At 41.7% G+C, this 20,606-nt stretch overlaps 1 protein-coding gene across 1 annotated transcript in view; it reads left to right on the top strand.

Annotated features, from left to right (window-relative positions):
- Window positions 1-441: 441 nt before the first annotated feature.
- The window catches only part of CAPZA2 (capping actin protein of muscle Z-line subunit alpha 2), a 32,911-nt gene continuing 12,746 nt past the window's right edge, over window positions 442-20,606 (top strand). The window contains exons 1-3 of the mRNA XM_084810822.1: window positions 442-501; window positions 11,446-11,509; window positions 19,180-19,231. Coding sequence (XP_084666948.1) covers window positions 463-501; window positions 11,446-11,509; window positions 19,180-19,231 — 155 coding nt within the window. The 5' untranslated portion in view covers window positions 442-462. The remainder of the gene's footprint in view (window positions 502-11,445; window positions 11,510-19,179; window positions 19,232-20,606) is intronic.

Genomic DNA, 20,606 nt, shown 5'->3' on the forward strand with positions numbered 1-20,606 from the left:
TCGGGAGAGGCGCTTGTGGAATCTGTGCCTCGCGTACCAAAATATCTTGACTGGCTTTTGGTACTTCGGCATCTTGACTTGGGGGGCGGGGCTGCCATTTGCTGCCCGGCCTCAGGCAGCAAAAGGCCTCGAGCCAGCCCCGCATAAGCCGCAGGGCCACAAGCCGGCGAGAAGTTTCTCACGGCCTCTCTGCGCATGCTCGTGCGTACGGTCCCCCGCCGCTCGCTCTCCTTCGTCGCCGGCTCGCTTCTCAACCCCCAATCTCCCTCCTTCTGCAGCTGCGCGCGCGCCGTCGCTTGTCTCGGGGACGCGCCCCGCGCAAGAGCCCGCCCTTCCTGCCTGAGCGAGGGGCGGAGGCGGGCGGCTGGGCCTTGGCTGGCGCTCTTCCTTCTCCGGGCGCCGCCGCGAGTGCCGCCGCCGCCGCCTCTTTTTCGCGTGGTCAGACAGGGGAGGAAAACGAAGATGGCGGACTTAGAGGATCAGCTCTCCGATGAGGAGAAGGTGAGGGGGAGACGCCCGCTGCAGAGAGAGAGAGAAGGTCGTGTGAGGAGGAGGATAAAGACGACGAGGAGGCGGCTGCTGCGAAGCCTGAGAAATGCTTCCTGCCTCTCCTCCGCCCCGCTGAAAAGGAAGAAAAGGGGAAATAGGGCGAGCTCAGCTTGTCAGTCGGGGGAAGAAGGAAGGAGGCTCGCATCGCACCGCACAGGGCCCGCGTTGCTCCCCTCCCGCCACTCCTTGTACGGTCCGAGCGCTGAAAATAGGCTCCAGGCGCCGGGCTGGGGCTGCAGCGAAGCAGGCTGGTCAGATCCGGTGTCTGATTAATGAGCTGCCGCCGCCCCCCCTTCTCCTTTCCTCATTTTTCTGTCTCCTTTTACTCTTAAGGCTACAGGAGGCCCAGACTGATTTGGGGTGGGGTGGGGTGGGGTGGGGTGGGGTGGAGTGGAGTGGAGGCTGCTCCGTTGTCAGCCCTGCTCTCTTCCTACCCTACCCCACCCCTGCCCGCTCCTGTCTTCCGGGTGCATGTGTTGGGCAGGGCAGTCTCGCCACCTCATCTCTTGGGGGTGGCGTGAAGGCAGAAAGTAATAATGTAATATACAAATATAGGTTGCTCACTCAAGTTCACTTAAAGTGATTTAGCTACCCCTTGATTTCTTTATTCGGGGGGGCAGAGTGATTTTTTTTTAAAGGATGGATATTTTATCCTCTTTCACCTTCTTTTAATAGGTGAATTTTAAGAGGTTTAGGCTGCGATCTTAAGCGCACTTACCTAGGAGTAAGCTCTATTGAAAGCAGTCGGAGTTACTTCTGAGCTGTCGGACATGTATAGCATTCCACTGTTAGTGACTGAATCTTTGACAACAATGGTTATTTCAAATTAATTAATGCAGAGTGTGATTTTGAGACTATAGTGTAATAACTGTTCTACTTTTGGAAAAGAGCCCCCACACCTCTAATGTTCTGTATTCTCCAGGCCTGGTGCTGTTAATGTTTTGGTTCCAAATCTATTGTTTGGTTTTGAGGAAGGGTAGGATGGACAGGTCTTTTGTCTCCTCCCCCCAAATTTGAGTAGTTGAAGAATCTGAAAGATAATATCTCTGTCATTCTTAATAAACCCAGAGGTTAAAATAACCTCTCGGGTAAGAGATATTCTTCACTTTCTTTTAAAGGCATGACATTTAATATAAATATAAATGTCAGCTTTTTACTACTGCATTCCACAGCCCTACAGAATGTAAGACCACTTTTATTTTTGATATATCGGGTCTTGTGTGTTCTTTAGCTTGATACAGTCACTTGAGAGGGAGTACGAGACTTATATTTCAAATGGCCAGACTGAGGAACAGCTTGCACCAGAAACCTAAATGTTTCTCTCACTTTGGCCTGTCCTTCGTTTGAGTTCAGATTAATAGCAATTGAACAAGCAAGATGTTTTGCGGTTAGTAGTTGGTGGTGTAAATACATAAGTATGATGCACAGTTTGCATTGTCTTGTAATGCACTGTCACTCTCATAATGGTAATTTTCAGGATTGAGCTGCTAGAATAATGTGTGGGCATTTATAAAAAGCTATGCACAACTTTACATCTTGGTCCAGTGAAAATTCTGATGTGCTAGAAGCAATTTTTAAATAAGAAACTAAAATGACTCAGATGACTCATCCTAGTTCCTGTTGATAATTGCATGCATTTCGTTCCGATGAAGCTTGTTGGGTCTAAATTCTGTCTTTAGTTCTTGGTCAAATAGTGAGGTCCAGTCCATTCCTTCACTCAGCAAAGAGTCTTCCATAGCAGTCCTGTGCCACTATGTGTTTCAGTGTAAGTCTCATTGAACTCAGTTGAACTTACTTCTGAGTAAACATGCATAGGATCAGGCATCATGGCTCACAGACAGCGGAGTAAGGATGCAACCTCATGCACACTTAATTTGTGAATAAGTCCCTTTTTCAGCAGTACAGATTTCTAGCTAGATACAGCCACAAAAATATGCTGCTTATTTAGTCTGAACTTTAGTAATGACCCAGACATCAGAATATATAATTTATGGATGTACATTAAGTCCAATACCCACTTACCTGGGAGTAAGCATTCAACTCAATGGAACGTCTAAGTAGACACATAGAATTGCCTTATATATCTGTTACTCTTTAAAGTGCCACAGGATTCTTTACAAACATAATGCATGTTCTATGTATGTGTATATGAATTACTAAATTACTTTGTATGTTTTCAGTAAGTTTAAGGAGAAATTTATTTGTATGAACAAAATATAGTTAACAGTACTTCACAGAGAAGAAACTACCTCAGAGCATCAGAATTTTCTCCTGTGTCTTGGTTCCACCTTGCTCTAGAAGGTTGTGCATTTACTATTGACGTAGACTCTTCCCAGTGGCAACTAGTTTGTGATGGTTGGTGCCTAGGGAAGTAATAAGAAAAACATAAGTACACATGACCAGTTTGTGAATACTTACCAAGTTGAGATTGTAACATAAACATGACAAAGTGGTCAATATAGACACAGATCTTAAAAAAAAAAACAGCAACTGCTAGGACCCTGTGTTACCTGCAACTTCTTTAAAAGATTTTGTAGGGAAATTCATATGAGTCAGAAGCTGTAATGAGAGAGCCTTGAGTAAATGTTTCATCAAAGTAGATCAAGAATATTGATATGTTCATGTGGGATCCCTTTCTCTGGTAGCACACCTGTTGCCTGAAATGCAATTAAGATGCTGACGAGGAGAAACAAGTTTTGACTTCCCACTTCTCACAAAATTAGCAGAGATTTACAGGGTACTCTCTGAAAACTACTCTGATAGCCTTTGAGAGCTAAACAGCTTTTGAGAGCTATCTAGCTCCCTCTGGAGAACAGAGCTTCTTGGCAACTATGCAGTTTTCCTTTGAGCAATTAGTTTTCAATGAACTTCCCTATTCCTGGTTCTAGGCTAGCTGGCTTGTTCTTTAACCTATCACAATGAAGGGATGATTCAGAATAATAGCTACAGTTTTGTGGCCAATCCAGCTCAGTGGTATTTTTCTATGTAGACATATTGACTTGGACCCTAACATAAATAGAAAGAAGGTTATAGAAGGAAAGTTTACCATCTTTTCCTTCTCCCCTATAGCTCCATACATCCCCCCCAAAGCCCCCCTGGAGGGTTGGGGGCCCCTCCTGAAAAAGGGGACATGGGATATTGTGGGAGGAGGGAATTGTCCTAAAAAAAGTGGATTTCCACCTGAATTTGTGTGATTGGCCCCCCCCCAGCAGACAGCCCCCACACACCTCCTGATCCCACATTGTTCAAGAAAGCCTCCAACCCTCTGGAGCAGCTTTGTATGGGGTGGGAGTATATGCAGGCAACTGCAGCGGGGAGGAAGGGATGGGAAGCTTTCTGTGAACTTGCTTTTGTTCACTAATCTCAGGATCCAAGCTATTATCTTTACTGAAAAACATAGACTTCTTTAAAAGGGGAAATGGAAATGTATTAAGCAACAGGTTAGGGTAGGCCTGATGGAAAGAAGGAGGAAACAACTCTGCAACAGCCCATGGTCATTTGAGGGTTGTTTCCCCCACCAACAAGCCATGCTGCCCAGGTTGAAATGACACTACAAGCCACGCCTGGGTAGGCGATCAGGCAAATGGCACTTGGCATGCACTGTTTCTTAAACAGGTTTCCAAAATAAAAGCCAAGCATGCATACCATATTTTTAGATAACATGTTGCTGTTTCAGTAGGCTTCAAACTTCCTACGCTTTGGGAATCCTGTCCATGTTGACTTCTGTTGAGGAACCCTTGCATATCACTGCTTAGAACTACTATGTGCTTCAGCAGATTCTGGTGCACATTCTAGAGTGCACTTTCATTTCACTTTAGGCCCTGGCCAGGTGTGTTAGTCCTCTCTATTGCCCTCTATAAATTAAGATAGTGCCCTTAAATGAGCTCAAACATTTTCCTATAGCTGCTTATTTGAAGGAAAAGATTGATAATGTTGGACAAACAGTCTTCTAGGGAATCTGATTTGCCATTAGTTACTGACCTCACTGAGGAACCCCAGGGTTCTAAGAATATAGTTTGATAACTATTGTGCTAGTGCAAAGGCTGCAACAGTTTCAGCAGTCCCAGGAATTTAATTGCCTGCCAGAGGGCAATCTTGGAAACAGCATTTTCCATATCCTTACAAGCACTGCTATTTGATCCTTTTCAGAATCTATGTCCAGTTTGTTGACTGGAGTGAACTATTTGGTTACCAAGACAGGTAAAATTTCAAGCCTCCTATGTGTTGGTTGTTTGCCTAATACTATTCTTTAAATCCTTTAAATGAAATGTGATGAGCATTACAGGGGGGGAAAAGAAATCCGGTTAGGAAAAAGAAGCTGATGGAGACAAATTGTCCTCCACCATATTGCTGGTGTGGGTGTCTGTAATGTAACGTTGCCAGATTCAATGTAAGAAGGTCCTTGTGCTTTTAGAATGAAGGAGTTCAATAGCAGTGGCTTCTGTGTAGCACTCTAGCAGGAGGAACCATATCCGCTGAAATTGTGGAAGTATTAAAAGTTCATGTAACTTCTCTGAATAATAGGTTATTGTAATGTTGACCCTACAACCAGTTCGTAGCCACTGTTTTTTCCAATATGGTGATTTCCCAATCTCTGCCTTTTCTGTGGTGTTCAAAATACTGATTTATGACAGAAGGCTATAGTAAGGAGAATGTGTATTTGCTGGATATGTACCTTTTAAGGGGTATTGTATTGGAGAATAGGTTGTTTTAGTTTTGGAAGGCTACATTCCAAAAGATTGCATAAACTATTGTTAAGCTTTCATCCTACTTTGTGTGACTACTTAGGTTTTGTCACTACATCAAGGCTCCTCAGATACTGAAGGGTACAGTTGTTAATACAGCCACAGCCCTTCCTCAACATTGCCAACTAATGTAAGCCGTGGGCAAAGAAGTTGCAGCATTTCACATATTAAAACAGTTAAGATATAGACAATAAGCTATGGTGCACGTTTCATTTTAATATCAAAGCATCAAATCCAGATTACTGGAGCCAGACTGTTGACTGGGACTGGTTACAGGGAGCACATCACTATCTTGTTAGAACAGCTTCATTGACTTGTCATCCTGTTTCCAGGCACAATTCAAAGTGCTGGTTATGACTTATAAAGCCATATATGACTTGGAACCAGGCTACCTGAAAGACCACATTCTCCCGGGGAGGTTCTTCTCTGAGTCCTGCTGCCATTGGAGGTATGTTTGGTAGAGATGTGAGAGAGGGCGTTCTTGGTGGCTGCTCCCAGGCTCTGGTACTCCTTGTTGAGGGAGGCTAGGTTGTCTCCCTGTCTGTTGTCCTGCTGGCAAGCAAATACTTTTAAAAAAAATTCAAACAGGCCTTTGGCATGAAAGCTGGTCTGTTGCTGAAGCAGGTTCTACTAGGCTGGGTCCTGTTTTTAGTTCGTGTTTTTCAATTGTGCTTTTATTTGTTTTTATGATTGTTTTAACTAAGTTCATGTCAGTCTTGGTTTTATTGTTGTTAGCTACCTTGAAGACCATTTTTGGTGAAAAGGCATGGTATAAAATAAATAATCACTATTTTCTACATGAACTTTCATAAGGAGTCACATGATAGAGTGTGGGACTGGTGTAAATAAGATGTGTTACTACCTATACATCTTCCCTTCATGCATATCTTGAAACCTCAAGTCAGGTAGGGAGTCTCTATGACCCCTTCCTTCCCCAAGCATGTTTCTTTGCCTTAATAAAATATGAACTTTCCCTTTTACTTAATTGCATTGTAACCTCCTCATATACGTTCATCCAACTTTGTCTCTCAGGGTTGGTGTGAGAGAGTGACTTGCCCAAGACCATCCAGTGAACTTCTTGGCTGAGTAGAAATTTAAAGCTAGCCCTCTCGAGTCAAACATTATTTACCATACCACATTGGCTCTTATACCGCATTGGCTGTTATGATCCAAGTAGATGTAATGGTGTCATGACCCATCTTTTAAAAATTTATTTCTTTATTACATTTATATCCTGCCTTTTTTCCTCTTTCAAGGAACCTGAGGCAGCTTACATGGTCCTCTGCCTCTCCATTTTATCCTCACAACAACTTTGTGAAGTAGGTTAGGCTGAGACTCAGTGACTGGCCCAAAGTCATAAGTGAGCTTCATGGCTGAGTGGGATCTAGAACCCAGATTTCCTGTTTCCGAGTGCAGCACACTAACCGCATACTACACTGGTTCTCAGTGTTAGAATGCAGATCATGTGTCTTTGTATGTATGAAGCAGGAAATGGGTAGAGCGAGGAGCTTAATGCAAAGATGCAGCAGATGGGAAAGTGAGTACTGCTACTTCTATACTTTTCACTCTGAAAACACAGTTCCAAGGCACATTTTTCCTGGCTGGGGCTGCTTCTGGCTCTGATCCTAGGTCAGGAGAAGACCAGAGGGGGTGGGGATAGGCACACAGTACAGGCAGAGGACGGATTCAGCAGCCTTTCCCACAAGTTCTCTGCATGAAATTTCCCCACACCTTCCTTATATGTGATTGACCCATGTTTTAAAACATACGAGGATATATTGCAATCATGTCTAGACTCTCAGTTTTATAAGGCAAGTCATGTCACTCATAACAGTATGGGCAGGTTCACACATCACTTTAAGCCATGGTGGCTTAATAAGCTACTGTTATCTCACGCACAATCGGCCAAATAAGCTACTGTGATAGCTTATTTTTCCTGCCTTCACCCCTCCTTCTCCTGTCCTCCTGCTCTGCTGGATGATATCCCAGCTTCACTTGTGTAGCAGTAGTCATGGAAAAGTGAGCAGTTTCAGTCTTATCACAGAGGGCTGTAAATGTGATACTTCACAGTAGGGGCATCATGTGATCATGGGAGGCTGTGCTTTACTGACTGACTTTGCTTTTTTCATGGAGAAGTGGCCAGAAAAGTGGGGTGGGGACTATTAACTCCTTGGCAGTTTGCTAGAATTGGGCAAAATTGCACAGGTGGGAACCTCTCATGGGGAGCCACCTAAAGCTGTAGTGTATAACTGTGCAATTTTGCTTTTTCAGGGAAAAGTGTGCAGAAAAGGAAAAAGGGGGTGGGAGCTATAACTCCTTGGCAGGTTGCTGGAATGAGGCGAAATTGCACAAGTGGGGAGCCTCCAAATGCTGTAGTGGATAACAACGCAGTTTTGCTTTTTCATGGAAAAGTTAGCATGTTTTTCCCCTAGTCCCCCATTTCCCCCTATTCTGCAGTTGCCTCTTTTCCTTTTTATTTTTTATTTTTCCTTTGTACTTTGCATTTCCAAATCTGCGCATTTTCAGAGTTGGGAATGAGGAACTTTTCCTCTACTTTTTCTTTTACACAAATGCTCATTAGTGCATTTTCACAGTGGCGATCAGGGAGGTCTGTGATAATGTAACTTTGCTGTAGTGGGATTGCATGATCTGGGAAGGCTGGCATTTTCAACAGGGGAGGCTGGCATTGTGTTACTTCACAGCTGCAGGATCATGCCATGAGGGAAGGCTGGCCAGAAAAGGAAAAAGGGGGAGCAGTAACTCCTTGGTAATTCTCTGGAATGGGGCAAAATTGCACAGGTAGGGTGCCCTCATGGGGGACCCTCCAGATACTATAGTGGATAATTGCAGAACTGCACTTCTTCATGGAAAAGTGAGCAGTTTATTCCCCTATTTCCCAAGTTGCGCAGTTTCAAAGTAGCAACCAGAGAAGCCTGTCACTGTGTAACTTGTAGCGGGGTAGCATGATAACGTGAGGCTGTCATTGTACTCTGAGGAAGCTGTCATTTCTTGGCTGTAGCATGGTGTCAAGGAAGGCTGTGCTTATTTGGCTGCAGTTGTCCCCCTAGCTGCTTGTCAGATCTTGAGAAAAGGGCTCTCCAGGCTTGAGCAGAGTGGCTGCAGCGGCTTTGGCAGCCCTTGCCAGCCAACTCTGTAGGCGATTGGAATAAGCCACAGTGCGCGCCAGACAACATGATAAGCCATGGTGGCTTAAATAAACCTCGTTGCAGACCTTGGCTTATCAGAGTGGCTTATTTGGGGGAAATAAGCCATCATGGTACAGGAAAACCACAGGTAGACAACACGATAAACTACCATGGCTTATTAAGAAAAATGAACCACCTTGGCTTATTGTGACATGCAAACCCAGTCCATCTGTCGCTAACATTTTTTTCCAGTTGTATTGATTGTAGTTATTTTATCTTGTTTATACCTGTAAGTTTTTCTTGCTGACTTTGGATGGTCAGGCATTAAGTAGTTGATCAGGTGCATCTTCTGGTTAATTCACATTTTGTTAATTCATATCTAAATTTCTGTCATTTGACTTCCAGAACTCATAATGCCATTAGTGTGTACATTGCCATTGCCTTATATAGGCATGAACAGGACAAGGAGGTTTGACTTTTAACCAAATCAATTTCCGTTGTGGTCATAAACAGGAAGACTAGTGGTTAAGAGGAGCATCTCGTCTCATGTCATCTCATGTATGGCTTTAAAACACCCTCTTCTGTTTTTAATATTCAAGAGGAGGTGGGATAGCAATAGCGTATCTGTGGTTGAGTCTGAATATCACTGTGGAGGAAAAAGCACCGGGTGGCTGACTTGTATTTGGTTCTTTAGAAATGACATTTGCTGTTTTAACAGCTATTTCTTTAAGTTTAAGGAATTACATGAAAGAGAACTGTTTGAACATGTTTTTTAAACTTCATTTATGATTTGAAGTAATTTTATCATGCATCTTAATATGTTTCGTTGTTGTTCAGTCGTTAAGTCATGTCTGACTCTTTGTGACCCCATGGACCATAACATGCCAGGCCTTCCTGTCCTCTGCTCTCTCCCAGAGTGTGCTCAAGTTCATCTTAATATGTTTACTTAGACATAAATTTCATTTCAATGAGTGGGATTTGTTCCCAGGTATTAATGCTTAAGATTTCAGCCTTGATTATATAAAACCGAATTCAATTGAGATTCTGACTTGTATAAACAGCCTCAAATGAATAATACATAAAACTGTATTGGCACTACAATACAATGGGCTTGGAGCATTTTTTGTTTTGTCTTCTGAATGTCTTTGCGAATAAACCTTTTGTAAAACTCAGTAGTTCACAGGAATGGAAACTTCCCATCTCCAAAGAAGCCTGTTTGAACCATCATATGGAGGGTCTAGGGGAGAAGTGAGAGAGCAATGAACAAAGCCATCAGCTGAAGTTGCAAAGTGTCAGTCATGGCTACAGTGTCCTCCACCCCCACCCCGGTAACTCTCCTGTATCACCAGAAGCAGGGAAGACTGTCAGGAGGCATAGCCCCACTTCCTAGCAGAAAGCTGTTCACACCTTGGGTGAAGCAGTAGCATTACAGATTGGCATGGAGATGCTGGCTGCTGGGCTCTTCCTCCGCTGTAGTTCTCCACCTTCTCTCACCCCCACGAAACTTTCTTCTGATTTCCTTCTCACAGCATGATTTGTTGAAACAGCAGATACGACTTGGAGTAGTCAAAAGTAGCTGACTGCTTAGAAATAGCGTATTCTTTCAACCTATTTGTGGTGTGCTAGCGTATTCTTTCAACCTATTTGTGGTGTGCTACTGATCAGACAGTTCTTCTGCCATTGTTTTAGAACTTGCTTTTTACAAACACATTGACTGTAGGTGAAACATTTTTAACTATGCTGTACTTTTTCTTTTTCCAGAGGATAGTCCTTAGTATCTACTCAGATAGGTCCAAGAAGTTTTTGTGCTCAGTGAAGTTCAGAGGGTTCTAATTAATGTTTGAGAACATTTTGTGTTGGTTATTTTAATGGTTGGGTAGGAGAGGACGGGAGGGGAAAGATGGGTAACTTTGGTTTAAATAATATCATGTAGTATCTTGTGCATTTGTCTCCTCCTTTACATATCCTGGCACCATTAGAAAACTTAATCTAAGGGTCAATTTAGACATGATGTTAAATGCATCTTTGCATTTAACATTTCAAGCCTGCATCTTAACCTTTGTGTTACTATATTGATTTGTTGCAATATGTATTTGTCATGACATTTGGCTAGAACAGTAAAATCTGTTATTAAAAATAGTGTTGGCTGTGTGATAATTATGGGGATTGCAGCAGATCTGGAGAGGGCAGTTAACAATTTCTTCCCTGGCTGCAGTACTGAGGAAAGGCCCTTGTCCGAAACTGCCATTTGAACTCTGGATGGGGTAATTCCCCATTGACATGTCACATCTACTATAGCCACAACAGACAAAACTGTTTTCTTCAACTCCCAGAGTGTTTTGTGCCTAGGTTCTGCTTGCACTTGCTCTAGCCGTTTTACCTTTAGACTGGTTCTTGTACGTTAGCTTAGGGTGCAGTCCTGTGGGGATGGCCCTAAGCTTCTGAACTCGGAGGCTTACGGTCATCCAGTGCAGAGTGGAAGGAGTAGCGGAGGCAATCTTTGCCTCTGCATTTTAGCTAGATGGGGGTTTTGCCTGTCTAGCTGAGGCGTTGGGGAGGGAAGGAAGTTTGGGAGGCTGGAGGGTTCCTTGTAAGCCAGCCTCCCCAAGTCTCCCCCCTGCCCACGGGAACACCCCCTTTACCTTCTCTTCAAAGTTGCTTTTGTGAGAGACAGCCCATGTGGTTCTTTCCACGCCAGCTGTGAGGGGGTGGGGTGGGGACCTTGGAGCACTGTCTCCAACCTTGTATCCAGGAAATGAAATTATCCTATGGCCCCCAGATGCTGTCTAGGGATCATAGGATTGCTCTCTTAGCCCAACATTTCTTTACCATGAGGTTTTGCATTTTATGGTGGAATTGGGATACCATTTGGAGTATTAAGTCTCAAAAATGAAGCTAGATATTTTCATGTGGACCTTTTCAGGTGTTAAAGAATTGTATAGGTTTTCTCCATTTATAAACTAAGGTACAGGTACTGAAAGATGTACTACTTGTTTCCATTTCAGGTGCGTGTAGCAGCAAAATTCATCATCCATGCTCCCCCAGGGGAATTCAATGAGGTCTTTAATGGTGAGTGGTTGTGCTACTTTTAGGTGCTGATATTTGTGATTTCAGATGACCTTTTGTGGGGGATTTTTAAAAATTGTGCTAAGCAATTCAACATGACATTTATGCACTTCAAAATGGCTTGTACCCATTTTTTAAACTTTTTTTTCTTTTAGTACTTGTGTTCGCAAATGTAATGCTTTTAAAATTCCTACGTTTACATTTGGAGGTATTCAGTAATAACCACTGATCACAGAGTTTATGTTTCAAGATTGGCTTGAGCCAATTTTTGGTCTATTCAGCATGCGAGGGTCGGCAACCTGGTTGGACCGCTAGGTGTTGTTGTACTGCAACTGTCATAATCCATGCCTTGCTGGCTGTGGCTGACAGGAGTTGGTGTCCAGTGACATCTGGAGTTCACCAGGTTGCCTACCCCCGAGGCTGGCAGAATATAGAACAGTTAAAGTAGCTTTGTTTGCATTTGCAACAGCGAAACTGCACCAAAATATTTAGATTAAAATGTAGTAGTTTATCATAATCATAACTACGTGCTCTACTGCCTTGTTTAAGTTGTTATGGCTTATGGTCTTCCCAGTTACCTTTGGAATGAGTGGAACAGAACTAATGAGTGTTGTATCTTCATTAGCTTTAGGATCAGTGAATGAAGAATTCAAGTATGTGTTTCATTGTGGTCACACATTAGGCAGATTACTCTGGCAAGTAGACATGACAAAGTATACCTATGGAAAATAATCACACAGGGCAGGGGCCCTTTCCTACACAGCAAAGATAGTTAGACTGTCCTTTTGGGTAAAGCATATCATTTTAATTCTGTATTATTTTAATCATACTAGGGCTTACTTGAGCATGAGGTTATGGGATAGCAATAAAGATAATTTTAGCACAGTTGCTTGGAGGCAGTCTGGAAGCCTTGACCATAATCCATTGCTTGATTATGTTGCAGTTTTAATAGGTTTGTGAAATATGTATTTCAGTTTACCCAGGATCACTCAGTTGATCAGGCTGAGAGGTTTGGGATCTTATGAAGTGGAGAAGAACACGCATACAACCAGTGTAGATGAGAGAAAAGGAGATTTATAGAAATAAAGGAAATAAACAAAAGTAGAACTTCCCCAGATAGTTGCATGCTCTCTGAGACTGAAGAGGTGTCACACGTCTCAGGCACAAACTTGATTACAAACAAATCTCACAGAGTTTCAGGCTCTCTGAATCTCAAGAGGTTGCACGCCTCTCAGATAAGAGCCCCAAACCAACAATCCTCAAGAAGCTGCACCCTTCTCTGAGGCTTTAAGAGGTTGCACGCCTCTTAAGGTAGAAACTTAGTTACCCAAATGTGGTGCATTAAATGACTAAATATACAGTTAGCCCCTGTTTGTTGCTCAGCTCCAGATCGGTCCTGCTGCCGCAAATGGCCCACTGAGGCAATGGTGATACAGTGTCAGCCAGGCCCAAGCCTAAGCCTGCTGTCTTATATCCTAAACCAAACAGTTACGTATGACAGAACAAAGATAGCTGTGCCCATATCTAAGCCCTGGACAGTAAAATCCTTTCCCTGAATTTTACCCAACACATACTTACCACAGCGCTATCAAGTACTTGGCCAGTGCACTTAACACGTGTCCCGTGGAATCGAGGGTACTGTTGGTATGTGCACATACAAATGATCCAGATGCAACCATGCCCCTCCTGAACAATGGCAGATTCAGGGGTTTTATAGAGGGGTTCAGTATGTTCTTTGTTGATAATACATCATGTTCCCAATTCCCAAGATTGACATTTGTTGTAGACAGCCAGGCACCTCCTTCCAACTCCCCAACTTCTCCCTAATCATAAGGTGCCGTCCTTGTTATCAGAACATCTGCAGATACCCCTCTTTTATTGGCCCATGTCCATCTTCTGTAACTGATACTTTGGCAATCTTCAGCACATACCAGAGCACCCTCATCTGGCCCTCCTGCAATAAAACCATTAATTCTCCATTCACACCTCCCCATCCTGATCTGGGCTATTCACATGACATGGACTGGTTTAGAATGTTGACCTTTTTACATTTCATAGTGTTCTGAATTAACACTCGGATACAGATTACATCTCAGGATGTTTACAATTCAGGCTTGTGTTCAGGGTCAAACTCTGCATTCTATTTCTTTTCGCACTACATTTGTTACATTGCAGAAGAAAATAAGACTACATCAGGCGCCAGAAGTCTACGAGATTATCTACTATGAGCAGGGAGAGAAGTTATAGATAGAAGCAATCTTTATTGACAAAAATCAAGTAAAGGTGGATTTAAGAAATAAGAGGAATTAATAAAAGTGATAATATAAGATATAAGATATATATGAGTGGATATGAGGAGACATTAGAAAGACAACTTGAAGAAAAATAAGAAAAATAAAATCACACTGTGTCAGGTTGATGTTCTTATGTCTTAGATATAACTAAATTCAAGCAACCCGTTTCAGAGACTCCTTGCACAATTGCATGTGGAAGTCCAGTGGGTGTGAGGGCTTGTCAAATATCCCAGTGAACGGGGTACAACTCCACAGATGCATCCCAATTGTGTCTGGAAATTTGCCACTTACAGTTCTTTACTTTTTAAAAATTTCTCAGCTGATCTCCTGATAGATATTGCCAAACTGGTTTTAAATAAATTAAGAAAAAAAATAACTACTATTAAATAATCCAAAGCAGCAACAAAAATACTGAAAAGTGTAAGAATCTCTTGTGTGCCATAAGCCATGGAGGGATATTTATTTATTTGATTTGTACCTAGCCTTTATACCAAAAGATGGCATACAAGACAGCTTACAGAGACAATTCAAATAATACATTAAAATACAATTACAGAATAAAAACAGCACCCACCTCAACAGATGCCCTTACAGACCAACGGCCTTCTTGAATAAAGCAGGCTTTGCCTGCCGGCAGAAGGATAGCAGAGAGGGAGCGAACCAAGTCTCCCATGGAGGGAGTACCACAGGCTGGGAACAGCCACTGAAAAGGCCCACTTTTGTATCGCCTCCAAACATACCTCTGAAAGTGGCACTCTCAAAGAAGATCCTCTTTAGAAGATCTTAAGAACTGGACAAGCTCATATGGGAGAAGCCAGTTTTTAAGGAACGCTGGTTCCAAGCCATACAGGGCTTTATAGGTCATAACCAGCACTTTGAATTCTGCTTGGAAACAGACCAGTAGCCAGTAAAGCTGCTGAAACAAGGGAGTAATATGCTCCTGTAACCAGCCCTGGTCAACAGTCTGGCTGCAGCATTCTGGATTAGCTGAAGTTTCTGAACAGTTTTCAAAGGCAGCCCCACATAGAATGCATTACAGTAGTCCAAACAGGGTTTAACTAAGGCATGTGGGACCATGGTCAGATCAGACATCTCTAGGAACAGGTGCAGTAGCCTCAGCTGTACAAATCTATTCCCAACTGCTGCTGAGACCTGGGCAACCAGGTTCAGGGCCCAGTCCAAGAGTGCATCCAGACTGTGAGCCTGAGTCCTCAGTGAGTGTAACCCCATCCAGCACAGGTGGAATCCCCATTCCCTGATCTGCCTTTTGACTTTGACTGGCAGCACCTGTGCTTTGTCTGTATTAAGTTTCAATTTGTTTGGCCTCATCCAGTCCATTACTGACATCATGCACTGATTTAGAACCAGAACAGCTTCCTTGGATTTAGATATAAAGGACAGATAGCGTTGGGTGCCATCAGCATACTAGTGGCACCGAACACCAAAACTCTGGAGAATCTCTCCAAGCAGTTTCATGTATATGTTAAATAGCATGAGGGATAAGAACCCTGAGGGACACCACAGGTGAGGGACACCACAGGTGAGTGACCATGATGTTGAACAGGAATCCCCTTGCACCATCTTCTGAAATTGCCCCTCCAAGAAGGACCTGAACCAGTGCCTCACAGTCTCATTTCAGACAGGTGCCTCAGAAGGATACCATGGTTTATGGTATCAAAAGCTGCTGAAAGGATACAGATTCATAACTTCTTATATAGAGATTCATGTGATTACTTGCATGTGTTTTCTGTGACAACCGATTCAGTCACTACAGATAACACTTACATATCAAATCATTAACTCCCAATGCATTACTTTTCAATGCTGACAGTTTACATGTATGGCTACAAGTCAAATGAGGAACATGTACTGTGAATGAGGCCTTAGAAGGTCTTCTGTAGAGAGGGAATTCCAAAGGAGCCTCTTCTGTGTTGGCTTCCTCATCAGTGTAACCTGGCCTGTAATGGGAAGTTAAAGCAAGTCGTCTCTGAAGATCTCAAGAGATTGAAGGGGTTCATCTGAATCAGGCTTGGGCTAGGCTCAAACTGCTTATTTATTATTTATTTATAATGCTTTTATACCACTTAATACATTAAAATCCCTGAGTTGTTTACATTAAGACACAGTATAACAATATAGAAACAAAATAAATAATAAAAACAGTTAAGAACATTTAACAATATATCATCATAACAGCACAACAGGATTGTAACAGAGTCCCTGACAGGTCAGGGAAAGCCTGTGTGAATAGTTTTGTTTTCAAGAGGCGTTTAAAACTTGCCGCAGTTTCTGCCTGTCAGATCACATGTGGGAGAGTGTTCCGCAGGGTTAGTGCCGCCACTGACAAGGCCCACGTACATCCCGCTACTGTTTATAGTTTTATAGGTCAAAACAGCACTGTGAATTATTCCTGGGGGGTACGTTTTGAAGTACTGTGGTGGGTGGGTTGTGCTGTCTTCTGCCTCCCCTGCTAGGAATAAAGCAGCAGTATTCAGCACTACTCAACAGGAGGGGTAGCCCCTTGTATAGCACACTTCAGTAATAGTTATGCAAGGTTGATAGGGTTGGGTTTTTTTAGTTCAGTATCTAAATCCATATTGGAATCTCTAAGCAAAGCTGGATCTAGAAACACACTCAGGATTTCATATCTGTACTTAAGTGAGAATCTTCCTGAAGACAATGGGTACTAGTAATAAGAATAAGTGGTAGGATGCTGGTCCATGAAAACAAATGCTCTATGTAAAAATGATTTTGACAAAAGGAAACTATTATTTCCACTCTATGCCTGTGTTGCTTTTTAACCTTTAGTTTTATTTCTGTTTTATCAAAAAGAGAGAAAATAATACAAAACTGCCATGTAGCTTCTTTGGATTTGTGTGCGTGTGCACATATATTGAATGTATGTGTTTATATGTTTATATGTTTGTATGTTAATGGTTATTATGTTACAATATTGTATTTTTATGTTTTTTATCCTTGTAAATTGCCCAGAGAGCTTTGGCTATTGGGCAATATAGAAATGTAATGAATGAATGAATAAAAAAGATAAAATATAGAAATCACACTCAAAAGAACACTACTAAAGTTAAAATGAGAAATAGGCTGCAATATCTGAAGCCATACGTAACAGTGAAACAAGGAGCCCTTACTTACATAGGGTTGATGCATTCAAAATTATCTTGAGAGACAGGTAGATGATTTCTTACATATGCTACATCAGGGGTGCCAACCTTTTTGAGAATGTATTGTGGGTGGGGCTGCAAAGTGACTGTCCTGCAGGTGTGGCAAGTCACAAAATGTTGAGAGGTTCTTTATATACAAAAGAAAAAGGGAAAAAGAGAGGTATAAACAGCTCAACACTTTTGGGAAAGTAACCTACTGGTAGATTGTTAAGAAATGGAAGAAGTGGTTAAATAATTCTAGCCATTTTTAAAATGTGTAGACCACATGAAGCACTGATGGGTTAATAGGAATTACCATGGACTGCAATAGTTACTATGGGAGGCCTTCAACTTGAATTGAAAAATTGTATAGGGGCAAATGTAACCATGATCCACACCTGTAATGTGTAGGAGCCTGCAGGTGCCAAAACTTAGGAACCCCCTCTTTAAAAAAATATTAGAATGCTCAGGACAGTCTGTGCTAAATGTAAAACTTTCCTCTTACACCACCTTAAAACAAACTATGAAGGTGATATCCCAAAAGGTCTATATAGTGGAAGGCCTCTGCATAGCTGTTCTAAGCCACCCGACCATTGGGGCTCTTAACAACAAGGGTAGAGAGTATCCAAGCAAGGGAGCAACAGCTTTGCAGCAACGTTTTCCACACACCCTTCTCCAAATCCTGTTGGCTTGCATGCCACTTGGCTTTCCCCTACCGTCACCCCCATCCTGTTTGCTCTAGTTTCTTCCCTTCCCCATGAGTTTACCAGGTGGATGGAAGGTGCCTTGCTGCCAGCCTCCCCACCCCATGTGTCTTCAGTTGAGCAAGGGATGCTTTTTATGGGAGCCCCTTGACATCTTTGATCCCCTGGCAGTGGATTCAGAGGAATCAAAGATGTTGGACACCTGCTGTGGATGGATTGCCCTCTCGAGTGAATACGTGTTGGGATGGGAATTGGCAGGAGGTGGTGCCTGGAGAGCAGATCAGTACTGGAGGATGACCAGAGAGTGTTGTAGATGTCAGATCATGTCTTTGCAGGTACACTGACACCAGTGGGTGCTGTGTTGCCAGCCTCAGTATTACAGGACCCAGTGTTTCCTGCAGTGTGGTAAACTCATCTGGAGATCTACCATAGGTTGTTAATTTAAAGTTCAAGAATACTGGGGGATTCCAGTAACCCAGCTTGAATCTGTATCAAACTTCCTAATTAAATACTTTCAGTGGATCTGGACTTTTGTTTGGTTAACTTTGTACCAAATGTTATTCCTGTTAAATTACATCAGGTAACTTTAAATTCACTTGTTACTGGCAGACTAGTCTTTGATAGAACTTGTGCCAGTTGTTTAAAAGGAGAATAGTTGAAAAAACTGTGGGAAAGCTCTCTCTCGGTTAAATTAGTAGCCTTTATTTTATTTTTGATGCCCAGCTGCATGTTAATGAAGTTGTGAGTGTACCTTGTCCTTGCAGTCTTGGCCAGTGGCACTTTGTTTATAGCAGGGGTGGGTTGCATGTGGGCCCCGCTGTCCCCAAAATTCATTGAAAAAAATTGGAGGGTGGGAATGGCATCTGTACTACAGAGTGCCCAAAGGGTCAAAATTAGCTTGTTTGCAAACAAGTTAATTTTGATCCTTTCAGCTCTCGGTATCCATTAAGGACACAATTAAAAAAAAAACATTTATTTGGGGGGATATCCGCCCCATGGGGAGAGGTCTGGAGGACAAAAATGGCTCCCTGACCTCCCAAAGTTGCCCACCCGAAGTTGCCCACCCTTCATTTATAAGAACTCCATGTGTATGAATTTTGGGAAGCATACGGAATTGTGTATCCATGTTCTGTTTTCAGCTGATGAACAAATGTATGTGGAATAATTTCCAAGGACATTGTTCACCTCAGTTTTTTAAATGTTTCATATTATGTAATTTCAATGCAAATTTGTTCATTCCTTGACTCAAATTGCAAAGTTATGGCCAGTTAAGGGGAAACTCCTGGACCTTTACATACCTGCCAATTGGATACTAGCAGCTAGGGAGCTGAAAAAGTATGTTCCATCCCTGTGCATGGTTAGTACTCCAAAACTGATAATGTTTTCCAGCCTTTATCATGGCTGACATATATGCAAGGTTTGTAGTAGATCACTTCATCTTATGGAAAATATTATTTTCTGCCTAGGGCTATATGAAATATATTCACCTCATACTAATGCTCAGTATTTTTCAGATGTTCGATTGCTGCTTAATAATGATAATCTTCTCAGGGAAGGAGCAGCTCAGTAAGTATTTCCACCTTTGCTTGATTCCTGACTTCTTCCAATATGTTAGTACTTAAACTGAAGCATTTGTGGACAGCTTTTTTTTAAGTGTCATGCAATTTTTATTTCTTTATTTTTTTAGATTTTAACTGTTCTTTATTTCATTTCCATTACAATACATGTACATTATCTGTACAACTTTGTTCAACAAACACATAATAAATTGTACAACAATTTATGAGTTATCCATGCTATTAACAATGATAAGATGTACATATTTTATTCTTAAGAACAAATATATAAAATCAACTTTTGCTGCAATTTTTTATGTTTGAAAACATGCATTACAATTTGTTAATACATATACCTTATTTCTTATTTTAATCATGTATAGTACCTCCTTGTGTTCTATGATAACCACAGGGTTTTGTAGTAAGAGAGTACACTCCATCGTTTCTCTGCATTTGTATAAACAATAAAACTGTACCATTCTTCCATAAAACTGTCATTTTTTCTTTGTCTTTTTGCTAATTTAATATTTGTCGATCTTTCTAATAATGCAATCTGCCATATGCTGTTGTATCATTCTTTAAGCGAGATTCCTTTTAGATATTTCCATTTGCTGGCTATCAACAATCTAGCTGCAGTTGTTAGAAATCTTACAAGTGTTTTATGTAATAAATTATCATTATTACCTTGAAATATTCCCAGTAATGCTAGTTCTGGTGTTTTTTTTTAATATGCTTTGCCCTGTTATTTTACTAATTTCTAGAAAAAGGAAGTCCCATATTTTCTTCACTTTCCCACATTCCCACCACATGTGTCATGTAGTGCCTAGTTCTTTACATCCCCTCCAGCAAAATTTATTGTTGTCTGAATTAATATAAGACAAGTGCACTGGAGAGAGATACCAGCCCTGTATCATTTTAATAGTTTGTTCTCTGATTTTAGAGGATAGTGTTTTAATTGGAAATCTGTGCCAAATTTTATTCCATTCTTCAGTAATTTGAATTTTCCACTTTAGTTCCCAAACTGAGTGCAGGTTTCCAGATGTTCCCATATCCGTTTCTAATAATATTTTATACATTTTAGAGATAACACCCTTAGTTTGATATGTTTGATGAAGTATTGTATTCCCAAAATTGGATAATGGTCTGGTAGCTTGCTCCATTATTTTATTTCTGATAAAATTTCCCAACTGGTAACAGGAGTACCAGCTAATTTGCATGTTTGGCAACTTTTCTTTCCAATATTTTCATTCTGTTGGTCTTAAATTGATATAAAAGTCTCTTATATAATAAAAACCTTGTGCTGAATACCCTTTCACATTAATATTATTTGTTTTGAGATCTGGATGACAGGATACCAGTATTAGTGGTGATATTTTTGGAAATAG

Source organism: Heloderma suspectum, chromosome 7, assembly GCF_057233095.1.
Source record: "Heloderma suspectum isolate Gila_16-S chromosome 7, 16-S_ref, whole genome shotgun sequence".
In the NCBI taxonomy this organism is placed as follows: Eukaryota; Metazoa; Chordata; class Lepidosauria; order Squamata; family Helodermatidae; genus Heloderma; species Heloderma suspectum.